At 35.9% G+C, this 17,699-nt stretch overlaps 2 protein-coding genes across 2 annotated transcripts; one reads left to right on the top strand and one right to left on the bottom strand.

The window, feature by feature from the left end:
- Positions 1-58: 58 nt before the first annotated feature.
- Positions 59-4,478, bottom strand: LOC127453335 (axonemal dynein light intermediate polypeptide 1-like). The gene is made up of 6 exons (XM_051719666.1): positions 4,000-4,478; positions 3,359-3,495; positions 3,088-3,257; positions 1,202-1,380; positions 262-426; positions 59-179 (listed from the first exon to the last, which is right to left on the bottom strand). Exons 1-6 carry the CDS (start codon positions 4,075-4,077, stop codon positions 138-140), a joined length of 771 nt encoding a protein of 256 aa, XP_051575626.1. The 5' UTR covers positions 4,078-4,478; the 3' UTR covers positions 59-137.
- A 7,049-nt stretch (positions 4,479-11,527) lies between these two features.
- On the top strand, positions 11,528-17,031 carry LOC127453325 (smad nuclear interacting protein 1-like). Its single transcript, XM_051719654.1, has 4 exons — positions 11,528-11,889; positions 12,081-12,210; positions 15,162-15,721; positions 16,195-17,031. The coding sequence occupies exons 1-4, from the start codon at positions 11,729-11,731 to the stop codon at positions 16,448-16,450; spliced, it is 1,107 nt and encodes a 368-aa protein (XP_051575614.1). The 5' UTR covers positions 11,528-11,728; the 3' UTR covers positions 16,451-17,031.
- The last annotated feature ends 668 nt before the right edge of the window (positions 17,032-17,699 follow it).

Below are 17,699 nucleotides of genomic sequence, written 5' to 3'. Positions count from 1 at the left end.
TCTCATACTTCTCTTTGGAGAAATGAAAAAAAAAGAATACAGACAGCCAATTTTATATGCTTTTTATTGATTAAAACTGTATAAGAAAAAAGATTATTATATATATATATATATTTATATAGTTTTCTGAATAATATTCAGGCTTTATTTTTCAGGGTAATTATGCTCTCCAGCTGTGCCTAGTAAAAAGAAAGAAAAGAATAACCATTTGAAAAATAATTCATAATGGCAAAATTACATCATCTATGTGACCTGTTGTACCTTGAGTTGCTGATTGGTTCGTTTGAGGAACTGGACCTCTTCGGCATGCTTCTTTTCCTCAATTTCCTGCCGCTCGGCTTCCTGTCTCTCGATGGCCTCACATTTAGCCTTCTGCTCATTCACCTGCTTCTCCAAATCCCGCTTCTCACTCTCCAACTCCAAAATCTATCAATCATGTGTAAAGTTGTTACACTCAGAACAGAAAATGCTAATGCTATGTGGGATTGTCAGGCCTTGCTTTACAGATAATGAAAGTAAAAAGTGAACACACAAGTGTTAAAGAGATCATTCACCCACAATGGAAATTCTGTAATATAGCATACTCACCCTCTTGTTTTTCCGAACACGCATGACTGACTTTAATTTACTTCTAACTGTATGGAAAAAAGATGCAATGAATGTAAATCGTGACTGAAGCTAATTCTCCCTAACATCTCCATGGCCACTTACACACACTACTATGTTTTGGGAGTGACAACCACATTTAAATGTGGGAGCGAATCCCCTAAATTTTCATTCTATATGTGTACAGAATACAGGACTGACTCCTGCATTTGCGGTGATTGACAAGTGATTACCATAGCAACGCTGCAGTGTCTCGCACCTGTGAACAAGAAACATGAATGCCACCAGTTTAACATGTTTTGAGTCCGCTGTTTCGTACACACTATGTGAAATTTTTGGGAGTTAATTGGGCTATAGAATGCAGTTGACACTCCCATAAATTACCGAACTGCATGTGTACATCATGGGATTAAGCACTAAAAGGTGAACTGACAACCGTATTTAGCTGCAATGTGTTTGTGTCCAAAATGTGTTGTATGGAAGAAAGTGATATAGGGTTGGAACAACAAGAGGGTGAGTAAATGATGACAGAATTTTCTTTCTTTTTTTAAATATCCCTTTAAAGGGGTGACTAATTTTTTTAATGACTGTGTACCCTGTACTCCAAGTCAGACTTTCCTTGCTCCCCCTGCAGTGCTTTTCTCATGCCGAAAGCCACGCTACTCTCGTACAGTGTTTGATAGGCTGCGATGGTCATGCGAATCTCATCCCTTACTTGCAGCAGCAGAAGGCCTCTCTCAGCACAGTTAATAGTAACCTGCCTGATTAACTCATCTATGAGGGAAAGGGAAGGCCATGTAAATCTCAAGAGCCATTTATATGAAATGGTAATTTGATACACGTGTGGGTGATTCTCACAAAACTTGTCAAGAAAATGTTCTGGGCCATTAAGATTTTTCATACCTGTTTTTACACATTTTTCCCCCTAACTCTTACTACTGCAATGCAGAAAAAGATGGTCATTATGAAATTCTCATTCTGCTGCATTTATACAATGGCAGCCAAAAGTTTGGAATAATGTATATTGTACATATTTTGCTTTTATGGAAAGAAATTGGTACTTTTATCCACCAAAGTGGCATTCAACTGATCACAATGTATAGTCAGGACAGTAATAACATGAAAAATTACTATTACAATTTTGAAACAAATGTTCACAATTTCTTAAACTACTTCAAAAAGTTCTCGACAAAAAATCCTCCATGTGCAGCAATGACAGCTTTGCAGATCCTTTGCATTCTTGCTGTCAGTTTGTCCAGATACTCTGGTGACATTTCACCCCACGCTTCCCGTAGCACTTGCCATATATGTGGCTGTCTTGTCGGGCACTTCTCACGCACCTTACAGTCTAGCTGATCCCACAAAAGCTCAATGGGGTTAAGATCCATAACACTCTTTTCCAATTATCTGTTGTCCAATGTCACTCTAACCTTTTTCTTTTTGTTTTTCTGTTTCAAAAGTGGCTTTTTCTTTGCAATTCTTCCCATAAGGCCTGCACCCCTTGAGCGGGTAGAATTCAATGAAGCTGTCAGCTGAGGACATGTGAGGCGTCTGTTTCTCAAACTAGACACTCTGATGTACTTATCCTCTTGTTTAGTTGTACATCTGGCCTTCCACATCTGTTTCTGTCCTTGTTAGAGCCAGATGTCATTTGTCTTTGTAGTGTACACCTTTGTATGAAATCTTCAGTTTTTTGGCAGTTTCAAGCATTTTATAGCCTTCATTCCTCAAAACAATGATTGACTGACGAGTTTCTAGAGAAAGCTGTTTCTTTTTTCCCATTTTTGACCTAATATTGACCTTAAGACATGCCAGTCTATTGCATACTGTGGAAACTCAAAAACAAACACAAAGACAATGTTAAGCTTCATTTAATGAACCAAATAGCTTTCAGCTGTGTTTGATGTAATGGCAAGTGATTTTCTAGCACCAAATTAGCAATTTAGCATGATTACTGAAGGATAAGGTGTTGGAGTGATGGCTTCTGGAAATGGGGCCTGTCTAGATTTGATCAAAAATGACTTTTTTTCATATAGTGATGGTGCTGTTTTTTTTACATCAGTAATGTCCTGACTATACTTTGTGATCAGCTGAACGCCACTTTGATTAATTAAAGTATCATTTTCCTTCCGAAACAGCAAAATCTACATTATTACAAATGTTTGGGCACCAGTGTACATTAAAGTAGTACTCCCTTAGTACTTTTTATTTTTACAGCAATACAGGAAAAAAAACAATTTGTTTTACAGTGCACAGTGTTGCGGTAATCACTGAAAACAATGGGAACAGTAAAAGTAAAACATCCGAACACATTACAGTAATGAGAATTGAGGGGTAAAATGTGCGTAAGTGGCCTGGAAATAATGTTGCAATACCTATAATGCCAACAAATAATGTCAGAATTTGTTTTGCACTGATTTGGAGTTAAATATGACCAGGATATTTTGACAACACATTTTGCTCAAGTCACGTTTTTTTTACCGAAGCACTGAGAATAGAGCTCCCTACGGACTGGACAAATGCCTGTCTCTCTGGCCTGCTTCTGCTGCAGTTTTTGATCCAGCTCTTTTTGCAAGTTAATAACATCCATTCGTGTGCATGGCGCACTGGATACTGGTTGCACCCATAACTGGTTTTCCTCAATCCATTCCCTGCAACAAAATCATTTGCAAGATTTATATACGAGTAAACAAACATCCAACTAAACTACAGTGTGCTGGAAATCATATGGTTAAGGATGAGGTTTGTATACTTTGGTGGTAGGATGGCATTTAGGATCTCTTCAGTTTGTTGCTTGTAGGCATTTTCTGGGGGACTCTTGGGTTTGGGTGGAGGTGGGACTGGACCACTGACTGCCATCTGTTGAGGAATCACTTTTAAAGGGCGACTCTGGGTGAAGTATGAGAGAGCATACAAAATAGTTCTTTTTTTTTTTATTTATTATTATTATTATAAAAATTGAGTTTTTGCATCATAGTGGCTGCAAGCGGGCAGCTAACGAATAACATTAACATTTTCCAAGATTTTCTAGTTGAAAATTAAAACATTTATAAGGGAAAGTGTTTTTTATTTTATTCGGTGCTATAACTGGTGACCATTAGTTTTTCCCCATTTTCAATCACCGTTTTTGTTGTTGTTACGCTTATATAGTCCTGCTGCATGACATTTAGTGTTTTAAAAGTGTACATATTCCATGTAGTCACTCAATAATAATTTGTAATTATATCATTATTAGGGGGAAATAACTTTTGGCAATTATATATATAAAATTACATAATGTATATAAAATATAGCAGGCATGTCAGGCTGCTGCTGTCACTGTTCGACCTGTCATGTTAACTAGTCAAGCATACTTTTTATTTACTAGTAGCCTAAAAACACCACTGTGCTCACCTTTGGTGATTTTCTCTCTGTATTCTTGCTCACTAACACTGGATTATCGTACTTCAACAGGGAGTCTTGAGAAATCATGCTTACAGTGTGAAAATAGAAACAAATCTTTACATGAATTAAGCCTATTAAAGCACTTGAATTTCTGTCTGCAGCGCTGAAGAAGTTTCGGTTTATTGTTTTCAGTTGCCGTGGCAACAGCCTGGCTTTGTCGCACGAAATTATCGGGAAAATATACTGTTTGTATATATTATTCTGTCCATCTGTTTTGGCTATAACTATCTTTGTGACAGAGGTTCCCTGTTCCTAAACTTTTCGACCAGTCATGATCAATTTTAATGACATTTCCAGTATATCTTGTATAGCAGATATGGATTTTTAAAACCCGTTTTAAAGAAGTTGTACTCAAAACGACCATTTTTAGCCGGTGAATTATTTTAGAGCAGAGCATAACTAGAAATATTTATATTAATTTCCATGACTTTTCCAGACCTGAAAATAACTATTTTAAAATTCTCTGATTTTTCCAGGTTTTCCACTGATGTGAACCATATGGTGTTAAAAAAAAAAAAAAGGCAAGTCCAATAACAACAAGTAATTAATTTCAAATACATTAAGAGTTTTCGCATTTTAATAGTTTTTGTGTTCTAAGATATAACGCAAACTGAAACTTACATACAAAAAAATAAATAAATAAAATAAAAAAATCTTCTAATGTAGCATTTTGATAAAAGCATAAATAGGAGACAGAACAGAGGAGCCTTAAAGGTGCACTCAGTAATTTTTTCCTGATAAAAAAAGTTTTACTCCTCAATTAATTGCAATTTTGAAACATATGTATAAAATCATGAGCACTCACATGAGATGAAGATTCCAGTCGTATCAGTAACCTTATAAAAGCTGTTTTAAAACACATGGAGAGGGTCCCCTCATGGAGGCTGCCATATTGGAATCACATGACCACCTGAAATCTACTTGCTTAATCTCAGTAACCACCATGTTATTGGACACTTTTAATCATGGATTAAACAATAAAACAGTATCAGTAAAAAAAAAGGATTAAATATTGATCTGTTTCTCACCCACATCTTATCGCTTCTGAAGATGTGGATTTAACTACTGGAGTCATATAGACCATTTCAAGGACTGTTTGTTGGTGACGTCACTGTTCCGTGAATATTTCCTGCTTGTGACGGGCCACTTCTATTAAAATGAATGGAAGAAATTTGAACACCCAACGGCAGTCAACAGTCAACGATAAAAATACAGCCTCATCGCTATAAATTTTAGACTCCTAAACATTACTTTTGTAAATAGAAAAGATTAGAATAGAAGAACAGGGAGCCCTACAACAGAGCTTGGCCCCCACAGACCACTTACTGAACACTGAGTCAGTCTGGGATTAAATGAAGAGACAGAAGCAATTGAGACAGCCTAAACAGAACTGTGGCAAATTCTCCAACAAGCTTGGAACATCCTATCTACCAACAACCAAGAAAAACTGTGTCCAGGAGCACCTAGGAGAATTGGTGCTGTTTTGAAGGTAAAGGTGGTCATCAAATATTGATTTATCTTTTTTTTATGTTTACTGGACTTTGCATGACATTAATTGATAAACAAAAATTGTTTATGGCATTATTTTTGAAGACATCCTTCCTATGCAACATTTTTCACCAGTGCCTATAACTTTTGCACAGTACTGTATGTTCTTTTATCATAATCTTGACTACCGTTTTGGAGATTTTGGTCTTTACCCATTCAAGTATATAGGAGCTGCACTGTCATGACACTTGTTTACAATGAAAAATAGCTGCCAAAACTGCCCAAGAGCGTTCCAAAAATGGCTGCCGAGTGGACTGACTTACCTTGAAAAAGAGACTTTGTTGAAAGGATCCGGAAATACGTTTGGACTGTTCAAATTCATTCTTGAAATGGTTTATATTTATTATGCTGCCTTTATGTGCTTTTATGAGCTTCAAAATTTTGGTACCCATTCACTTGCATTGTGAGGACGTACAGAGCTGAAATATTAAACTTCTAAAAATCTTCGTTTGTGTTCAGCAGAAAAAAGCCATACACATTTGGGATTGCATGAGGTTGAGTGAATGATGAGAGAATTTTCATTTTTGGGTGAACCATGCCTTTAATGAATTTACCGCCTGTCCGCTAATTTTCAACAGGTTTTACACTAAAAAATATGAAAAATAAAAAATGCTGTTTTATAAGAGACGACACAGACAATTTTGCGACAGGTAGGTGTCAGTTTACTGTTCTCCCCATTCACTTACATAGTATCCGCAAACAGTGAATTATAGGGAAGGGTGATGCCACTTATTTTCTTTTTTCAATCCGTTACCAATACCGTCCAATATTGTTGATACAGATACCAATACCGATACTTCTATTACATTTTTTGTGATTTCTTGGGATAAAATGGGTAATTTAAAATATTATTTTTAGTCATAATTGTAGCCATTATTATTATTATTATTATTACATTTGTGAGCCTAAACAGAAATGACTAGACTTCTGTTTTGTTTACCCTTACAAAAATTAACCATGGTTTCACTAGTTTAACAATGGTATTTAGTTAAACCATAGTTACCACACAATTATCCATGGTTACTACAATATTACTTTAGTAAAACCATGGTTCTATTTTTTTAATTACTTATTAACAACAATTACACACAATTATAAAAAATAAGAAATGTCACCTTTTGATATGTTGTTATTTTAGCGTGAATTTACTCCAGAAGTTTCTCTGATTTTCTATCATTACCTCTACATGGCACTGATCCCTCTTGTTTGAACGAGTCTGCTTGTGACTTTCAGCATGCATGTTAAGATGCGGAAGAAGAAATAGTTCCCATCCTGCACAAGTATTTGCTAAAAGCCTAATCCTTTTTGTTTCACTTTGAAGCTTATGATTATTGTTCAAGTTCATGGTAACCAAATAATAATATCCCTAGTTTAAAGAAAAAGTTAGAATCTATATTTTTGTGTGAGGATCGATATTTTTGATAAAACATCAGTATTGGAAGTATTGATACTTTAGGATCGATCCGCCCATCCGAAGTGACTTACTGTCGTAACACACTAGTTGACAGTTGCGCGCTCTCCTATGCTAAAAAACGCAAAGGTTGTTATCTCAGTATAAAAGATCTCAGGATTGAATTCATCATAGCAGTTGTGAATAGTGAATTTTGAAATGGCATCAGTAACTGAATAATATGTTGGAATAATGCTGCCTGCATTCCTGCTCTTAGGTGTCAGTTGCATAAAGCACCTTAAGTTTTTCCTTTAAATGTAACACTTAAGGTGTTATTTCCACTTAACTAAGGGAATGACTTGAGGGTGTTGCATATAATCCCTTAGACACTTCTCTTAGCAAAGGGAAACCGTTAAGGGTTTTACGACAGTGAGCCAGGTTTTACCGTAATAAAATTCTACTGTTACCATGGACACATTCTTTGATCTATAATATAGACATTTGAGCAATTTTAACATAAATAATACTTTAACTTTTTACTGTTTTTTATTTTCATTTTAGTTACTAATAAAGTTTCTCAGTATCATTATTGATGTGTAAATTATTTTCATGTGGCACGTTACTTTTCTCAGCGCTGTTCTGGATGCACCAATTACAGTCGTTTGTGATTACTGCAGATTACTGCATAAACAAAATTAAAGGGGACCTATTATGCAAAATTCACTTTTACATGGTGTTTGAACATAATTGTTAGTCGGCAGTGTGTGTACACAACCACCCTACAATGTTAAAGTCCACCCACTCCTCTTTCTTATATTTCTATTAATCTAAAACAGGGTCTCAAAGTGATTGGTTTTCGTTTCTGCTCTAAACTGACGTCACGTTAGAGCAGGCCTCGTCCAGGACTGGTGATGGATTCCACCCTATTATCATAGATCCTCCCCTGAGTGATCTACACACAGTCCGCCATTTTTTTCCACGCTGGAGCAGCTACAGTGAGAAGAATGATGTCTCAGCTTCGTAAGCATCATAAGTGTTCTGTTGTTGGCTTCAAAAGTGAACATAATAGTCTTCATGTACTCCCGGCATCACAGGCACTGAAGACACAGTGGACAAGTTTTGTTTTTGAAGCAAACGTGCCCCAAAACATACCAAAATTTGTGTATGTTTGTGCAAATAATTTTACACAGACTGTTTTGTGAATGAGGGTCAATATAAAGCAGGATTTCAAAAAATGTGATTCTCAAGCGTGGATCAGTACCAACTGTTTGTGTTCCAGCTTTATATCCTGAAGATGTAAGTATCGCACTTTATATTTTGTAAATGTTTGCAAATCGCCTATCCAAATGTGCTTGTTAGCTGATTCCACGGCTAATGCAGCTAAAGTTACTATTGTCTCTGATTGTATTCACGGAGAACAGAGCTATGTCGTTATTTTTCGCTTACTGTCTGTATAATTCATAACCGCACCTTTATTATGCACAATACAGTAAGGTGATTGTCTTTTTGAAAACTATGTACGTTTTCTGTGAACATAAAAGAGTTGTACTAGAAGTGGAATGAGTGGTTCTGATTTGTTGTTGCTGTAGTATCCGAAGCACGAGCTGTAAAGGCACAGCCCTGTTCCGGAAAGTGGGCTGGAAGCAGCAGCTCATTTGCATTTAAAGAGACACACACGAAAACAGCGTGTTTTTGATTCCACCCAAAAAGAGGCATTTACAACATGGTATAATAAATGATCTGTGGGGTATTTTGAGCTGAAACTTCACAGACATATTCTGGGGACACCTGAGACTTATATTATATCTTGTAAAAAGGGCAATAATAAATCTCCTTTAAAACTCATTTTCTGGAGGTCATTTATTTCTCGGGTACAATCCTCAAAATTAATAGATTTAAACACTTTGTTTTTGTGTACAATTTATTTATTTATTTATATATATATATATATATATATATATATATATAAAATTTTGTTTGTTTTTTTTGTTGTTGTTGTTGTTGTTATTGCGTGAATTTAAAAAATGTCTTGAGTTTATCATACGGAGCAATTAATGTAGGATTCTGCTTTCATGGCCGGCGAGTGTCAGGAAGATACCTTTGATAGTGAGTAGTGAGGTGAATTTGAGGTGTTAGATGTGATATTAGATTGCCTTTCATCATGCGATTCCCCATAGCAATCCTGCGCTTGTTTATTATCACTAAAACGGTCTAAAGTGCTCTCCATATCGCGAAAAATTTGCATTGGTATGCTGTACTCTTCAACTGGTTCTATAAACTTAGCTATTTCTCCTTTTTTTTTTTAGAAACCTTGTAACTCTTAGTCAACACTTAAGGTGAACACTTTTACTTCCATTAAGGTTTACCTTAGTAAAACTTAAGGGTTCATTTCTGCAACATCATTACATTTAAGGGAAACTTTAGTGGAAAAAATTAACTTAAGGTGCTTTATGCAACCGGGCACACTCCCTGTGCCTTAATCAGCTCCCTAGCCCTTTATGTCGTGAATCAGTATATCGTGAACACGAATCCGGGCACTGGTAAGGGTACTGATCCACTGAACATTGGAACACTTATGACTCAGTCACCTGATACACGTTAACGAGCTCGCGCGTTCAAGCGCAGCTGTTATTAATTAGCACCATCGCTGTATAAATGACACTATCGTTCGTTTTCTTTAAAGATATTCAAACGTACAGTGTTATTATAACAGATAAATAAAAATATATTGGAGTGCATTTTAAGCCTTCTTTTAACAACTCAAATATTTAAAAGATTGTTTCACTTTCATGGTAATTATGAATGAAAGACATTACAAACAACATCTCTTTTAGGGAGAAAATAAGGCTTGAACTTCATATTTTTATGACAGTAACACACCACCAGGTGGCACTGTAGAACGATGCCCTGAAGAAAGCAGAACCAAAAATATACTTTTATTTTTCACAGAGAGACACATTTAAGCAACGTGCAAAAATCAGTTAGATAAAACACAGTACAGAGCTCTCAGAACATGTCTAGGAGCAGTTAAGTCGACACTGTTTGAGGCAAGTGAAAAGCCAATGGATTTACGCAGAATAAATTTGTCGTTGGTATATTGGGCAACCTTGAAGAGTCATGCTGGAAGCCATATTGCTTCTGATGTTTTAAATAACTGTTGGGAGTATATAAATAAGAAAGGAAGGGGTTTTGGGTGGATTATATGTGATGTGGCAGAAAAGTATCAAATTGTAGACAGAATATTTAATGTGTCACCTGTATGGAGTGAAGATCTGTCATGGATATTCCCTGACGTAGAAATAGATTTGGAGATACTAGATAAGAGAATGAGAAGAAATAGGACAAATTAAATATAATATAAATAAGCATATCAAGGAAAGATTTTATACAAGAACTCAAATATATACAGATGGTTCAAGAGACCCAAATCTAGGTATTACAGGAGTGGGAGTATATATTCCAGGTCTTGATATAATTATATCAAAGAGGCTAACATCAGATTTGTCATTATATGCTGTAGAAATGGTTGCTTGCTATTATTATAGGATTAATGTGGGTAGAGGAGATAAGACCAGACAGAGTGGTGGTGTGTTCTGATTCTGCATCTGTTTTAAAAACACTTTCTACCCGGCAGTCATCAAGGAAAGATCTGATGAATTAAATATATACGTTGCTTTGGCAAATACATCGGAAAGGAGTGGAAGTAGGATTCTGTCAGGTACCAGTGCATGTAGGGATATCTGGTAATGAAGTGGCAGATGAGCTAGCTAAAAATGCTTTAAAAAGGAAAGGAGGATGTTAGCGTTCCTTTGGGTAAAGGTGATATTAAATCCATTATAAGGAACAATATTGATAAAGAATGGCAAGAGGTTTCGATTAATGATTGTAAGGGTAGACATGTATATAAGATTAAAAAAAAAGGTAGATAGTAAAAGGAATATTTGTAGAAGAAATAGGAAAGAAGAGGTTATAATAACTGGGTTAAGACTTGGGCATTCAGGTTTGAATTCATCACTGTATGTAATTGGAGTACATGAAAATGGTATTGTGGAGGAAAAGAAACAGTTGAGCATGTAATATTTGAATGTAGTAGGTATGAAGAGGAGAGAAGAGAGTTGATATATTTAAATAAAAAAGGTCGAAAAGATAAGGATTTGGAATTTTTATTGGGTTGGGAGTATATTAGGGATCAAGTAGGGTACAGGATTTTGATGCAGTACTTATAGTAAAGGTTTGAATAAAATAATTTTATAAACATTAGATTAATGATGCTGTTCCACACTTTTAGGATCATGAGGGGTTCTGTGTGGAGGATGGAGGAGCTGAACACGCAGCGCCATCTGATTCATGGGGTCTTGATTGAACTAGAGTGGGGACAAAGCATTTTTTTTTTTTTTTTTAAGGGAGTTGTGTACGAAAGCAGGGAGAGAAGGAAAACGAAAGAATGGAAGGGTAAAAGAAAAGATGAACTAAATAAATCATGATTGCATTACAGTTCAGTAGGTGGCGATATGCACATAGACTGCGAGTCGCCAAAAAACAAAAGAAGCAGCAGCAACGTGCAAGCTTCAAACCGGAAGTGCACGTGGAAGTTTCGAAAAATTATGGTTTTAATATTTTTTCACCCTTTCCATTAGTATGAACGACTCTTACTTTTTACGACAAGTAAATATATAGACATTTATAGACAATAGAGTTTATATTTATAGTTATAGAGTTTATAGACAAGCTCAGTTCGTTATGGATAACAAGAGACGACACAGAGAATCTCCTTCCCGGAAGGCAAAGATAAAAATCAAACAAGAAAATGAGAGCCCCGTGCGGCCTCAACGCTCACACCGAGCCAGTTCAGGCTCCAGCCGCGGCAGCAGCAGCCCTCCACCGAGAAGACGAAACAGCAGGTGAGCGCCATTATACCTTACAACCCGGCTTAAATGCATGGCGACAGTTCCGCGGGTAAAACGAGCGCTCACATTTCTTGTCTCGTCATTCCTTTAAAAAGTATTGTAGTTTGGGGGTATAGGGTTCAACAAGTCATATTGTTTTGTAATCAAAAACTTAATGTTGGATGATTTCTGAACTGTAATTGTAGATCACCTGTTAGAAGAAGGGACCGATCGCCAGCGAGAAGAGACCGGTCATTGGGCAGACAGCAGGAGAGATCCCCTCGGACACGGAGCAGCAGAAGCCCGCACCGTGGGACAGACATTAGGTTAAAGCAGGTGAATCTAATTGGAGAACATTTTAATTAAAAAAAAAAAAAAAAAGGCATGACTTTTTACATAACCTTATGAATCAGTGCAAGTAAATGAGGAATGTTTCAACATCATTGATGGGTGTGAAAGCTGTCATTTATCTATAGTTCTTAAAGGGATTGTTCCTTTTTAGGTGAACTTTCTCATCATTTTCTTAAACCCATGCCATCCCAGATGTGTAAGACTTCCTTTCTTCTGCTGAACACAAACAAATATTTTTAGAAGAATATTTCAGCTCTGTAGGTCTGTACAATCCCAGTGAATGGCTAACAAAATTCTGAACAACAAAAAGCACATACGGCAGCATTAATCAATACTAGAGCTCGACCGATACCGATTTTAGAGAGGGAAAATTCACTGATTACTGATATGGTGACTGGCAGTGGTGGCTCAGCGGTTAAGGCTCTGGGTTACTGATCAGAAGGGGTTCAAGCCTCAGCACCGCCAAGATGCCACTGTTGGGCCCTTGAGCAAGGCCCTTGACCCTATCTGCTCCAGGGGCGCCGTATCATGGCTGACCCTGCACTCTGACCCTAGCTTAGCTGGGATATGTGAAAAAAAAGAATTTCACTGTATATGTGCAAATGTATGATGTGTGATAAATATAATTAATTATAAATTATGATATAGTTAATTTTTGAGCTGGAATGAAAACAGACCTTTTCTATGTGGATTGTGCACCGATTTTGCATCGATATGACTATGCAAAGGTACTCAGAAGGCTGCTTTCTTATCAAAGAATATTTGATAATTATTATTATACACTGTAAACAAATTCTAGAAATGAACACTGAGAAAATAGAGAATAAATAAAAATACAATAAATAGCTTAATAAACATCAGTACTGTTAGTATAAGTCAACTGACTTAAATTCTTAAATAAAGAATAAATAAAATAAAAATAAGTACTGTATGTTTAGTATCAGTCAATTGCTGACCATTTAAATAAAGAATAAATAAAAATAAATAGCTTAATTAATATCAGTACTGTTTAGTATCAGTCAATGGCTGACCATTAAAGTTGAATAAATAAAAATAAAATAAATAGCTAAATAAACATCAGTAATACTGTTTAGTATCAGTCAGTTGCTGACCATTTAAATAAAGAATAAATTAAAATAAAATAAATAGCTAAATAAACATCAGGGGCCGGTTGCACCAGCTATACGTACGTGACAACTTAGCCTAGTTGTGGCGTAAATGGGCACTAAGTCACAATTTACACTCTACTAAATATTTGAGCGTTGCACCATTAAATGTATGTAGGACGTAACCCTACTTATAAACTAAATATATACGGAAGCCTCCGACCAGGAGTAACTGATGGAATAAAAAAGCCGACTCACTTAATTACATCAATGAGCTCATGGTTTGGTTGACAGACATCAGTCCTTCCGACATATATGATGGTGTTGGCATTTACACTCATTTACATTTACGAGAGATATATATCGGTATATATATATATAAGGATATTAAAATGAGTAAATGTCTATTTTTATTCCAGCCTGTTGTATTATGTATCACCCCTCATTTATTTTAGATACAGTTCCTAAATATTATTATTTACACAGGGCAAATATACTATTTATTAAATCTACTTTTATTACGTATCCTATTTTAATGTCTGGAAAACAAGACTTTTAAATATTACATTTTATAAATGCAACGACTGGAATTGTTTGGTTGAAGGTGGTACCAAACTGTGAATCCTGAACAAAACATTTCGGTGAATACATGTTTACACATTAGCTTCCACTCAGCTGGCAAGCAATGAAAGTAGCTACGTGATTAGCTAGTTAGCTAAAAGCTCGTCGTCGTGGAGAGTAAAAGATGGACTTTATTTACTTTCCAGCATTGTGTCTTACCAATTAGGTAACAGCAAAGCGTGAAATCAACACTCACCAAACACAATCCACCACCGCACCGTTGTCTGCTGAGCTGCAAAAAGTTGCTCTGATGTTTACCTTTCAATCTGCTACATTACTGACTGCACTGACAAACTATAGCTGGCTAACAGCAAACAGATGTGATAAACATGAGTGACATGGTTGTCAGGGACAGGGTTAACGTAATATTAGTTATATAAAATGATGGGGTAATTTTTTATTAACTTTCCAGTATGTATTTCACAAACTAGTTAGCAATTTAAGGAGAAGAGATCGCTCAAATCCACACGGTTTAACTCCGCCCTGTCTGCAGAGCCACCATCAGTTCAGAGTCAGCTCTGTAAACAATGGAGTCGGAGCACGCTCTGGTGGACAAACTACACTATGACACCAATTATAATAACATATAATGCATTGTTTTCTGCATCATATGTTCTGAAAAAAGTTTTCATATCGGTAAAATATACGGCGATATCGATATATCGGTGAAAGGCTAATATAGGCCGACTGATATATCGGTATGAATCACCAAAAACAAAATGTGAAAATGAGAGTTGATCTTGATAGTAAAAAAGGACTTAAATATGAATCTGTTTCTCACCCACACCTATCATATCGCTTCTGAAGACATGGATTGTACCACTGGAGTCTTTTGGATTACTTTTATGCTGCCTTTGTGCTTTTGGAGCTTCAAAATTTTGATACCTATTCACTTGTATTGTGAAGACCTACAGAAATTAAATATTATTAAAAAAACTTTTGTGTTCAGCAGAAGAAAGTAAGTCATACACATCTGGAATGGCATATGGGTGAGTAAATGATGAGAGAAATTTCATTTTTGGGTGAACTATTCCTTTAAATCAAAGTTGTATGACTATTCTTTGTATGTCTTTAGTTGTGGGTGAGTTTTGTGTGCGTGCTTTGCTGTTTTATTTAGCAACTTTGTTGTTGTTCACAAAATGTTTACAGTCACCTTTATAATTGGTGTAAGTTATCAACAAGACATACTAACAATAGTTTTCATTATAGGATCACAGAGGAGCAGAAACTCATAGGTATCGTGAGAGAAGGGATGATTCAAATGACCGCAGGGTAAAAAGGGAGGGAGAACGGCCACAGCAAAGAGAGCGAGACCGAAAACAGGAGAGGCAAAGGGGAAACGTAAGGGATGCCCATATACAACAGCAACAGCAAGCTGAGAGGGAACAGCATAATGAACGGCGGCGAGAGAATCGCCTCAGACAGGAGGCTCGGAGCAGTAATGGTGATGAGGCACATGAGTTTGGTGGTGGGCAGGATGGCGATTCCCCCCCTGCTGCTGAGAAGGAAAAGCCCAACTTTGAACTTTCAGGTGCATTGGTGGAAGATACCAACACATACAGGGGGGTGGTCATCAAATATAATGAACCACCTGAGGCCCGCATCCCTAAAAGAAGGTGGCGTTTGTACCCTTTTAAGAATGATGGGCCGCTCCCAGTCATGTACATTCACAGACAGAGTGCGTATCTACTTGGAAGACAGAGGAGAATAGCAGACATTCCTATTGACCACCCTTCTTGTTCCAAACAGCATGCTGTTTTTCAGTACAGGTCAGAACAAGAGAGAGCACTTTGGTATATATTTAAGTAGTAGATTTATAGACTGCTTTAATTGAAAGTAGTATGTTATATTGGAAAATGTGTATAACAATCATAAATATAGCTAATAATGGAATGTTCATTCTCCCTGTTTATAAACTTCTTATCAATGTCCAGGACCTGACTGCTTGGTATATAGGGTGGAAAAAAATCGAGAAAAAAATAAAATTATTAAAGCTTAGTTTAGTGAAAACATAATTTTCCTTTTTTCTTTTTTCTTTTTGTTAGAAACGCATTACACTTATTTTAGGGATCATGGAAATTATATTGGTACTCTATTATAAAAAAGTGTCGATTCTGCATAGTTACAGGCAGCAATGGTGGTATAACAAACCTAATGGTGAAACGTTATTAGAAGTGTCTACTCTTGAGCTATTACTGGTTATAAGTGCCCATTTGTTTTCATAATACTCTTTTCTTTCCAGATTGGTGGAGTTCACACGGCCAGATGGCACCACAGGAAGGAGAGTGAAACCATACATCATTGATCTGGGCTCTGGTAATGGCACCTACCTAAACAATCAGCGTATAGAACCACAGCGTTATTACGAGCTCAAAGAGAAGGATGTGCTAAAATTTGGCTTCAGCAGTAGAGAATATGTGCTCCTTCATGAGTCCTCTGACACAGCTGAGGTTGACGCAAAGATGGAGGAAGATGAGGATGAAGGCCTTGATGAGTAGTTCGTGCTCAACCTTTACCAAAAAACAAAAAAAAACAGTTTTGTGCTGGGCTCTTCAAAAGAGTTTGGCCCGTTGGAGCAGCACTGCTGTTTCACTATTTCATTTTGGACAATGAAACAGTCATGCTTCATCCTGCCCAAGTTGTCTGTATGACTCTATTCTCAGGTGGATAGCTTGTATTAGACAGATTTCTGTCAGACCCTCTACAGTGTTGTCCCTCAAAGCAAGTGCTCAATACCAGAACTAATTACTTGATGTGTTATATGACATATTTTGGATACTTTTGAGGCAGTAGATATGTGTAGATTTGGTTTCTGTAAATATACTGGATATATTTGATGCAAGTGCTTGTTTCATGTGCTTTAGTTTGTAGTCTTTATGATTAGATGAGTACTGTGTATTGGTTAGTCGAACCAGCCTGTGAGCACTTACGGAGCAAAGAAAAACCAGACTAATTTTCAGTCTAAATATTACTTTACAGAAGATGACATCTTTGACATCAGACATTTTTCTATTCTCTCACAGTACCTTCATATTTGATTTTTAGATGTTTTGTATTGTAAAATAAAAACAAATAAAAACAAGTTTCTTGTGTTTTTTGTTGACTGCACATAATTTGAGAGCAACCCAATTACATGTTCAAAATTTGCCTGAATTTGTCAAATTTGCATGTCAAATTAAAGTACAAAATTTCAGAGGAGAAATTTTTATTTTCTAGATACATTAATTGTATGTTACCAAAAAGAAAGTGATTTGAACTAAATAAATGTATGCTCAAGGATTCTTACAAAGTGACTGTTTATAAAGATCAACTGACAGACTATTTACATAAAACATTTTGTCCTTCAAATAACTCAGTTTGCGTACTATATAGTGACGCAGGTTTTGATGAATATGTAACGCTTCATGTCCATGTCCTCAGCTGTACACGTATTTATTTTAATTTTTATTTTAATTTTTTTTATCCTTTGGTAACTTTACAATAAGGTTCCATTTGTTAACATTAGTTAATAAAATGGGTTAACATGAACTAACAAAGTTCCATAATTTTAGAGCATTTATTAATTTTGATTAATGTTAATTTCAAAGTATACTGATATATTTTTAAAATCAAAAGTTGTATTTGTAAACATCAATTAATGCATTATGAATTAGCAATGAACAATTGTATTTTTAAAAGCAAAAATTAACAAAGATGAATACATTTTATATATATATATATATATATGTATATATATATGTATGTATA

The sequence above is a fragment of the Myxocyprinus asiaticus genome, chromosome 15 (assembly GCF_019703515.2).
Source record: "Myxocyprinus asiaticus isolate MX2 ecotype Aquarium Trade chromosome 15, UBuf_Myxa_2, whole genome shotgun sequence".
NCBI classification, from domain to species: Eukaryota; Metazoa; Chordata; class Actinopteri; order Cypriniformes; family Catostomidae; genus Myxocyprinus; species Myxocyprinus asiaticus.
This window is presented reverse-complemented; position numbering and strand designations above follow the sequence as displayed.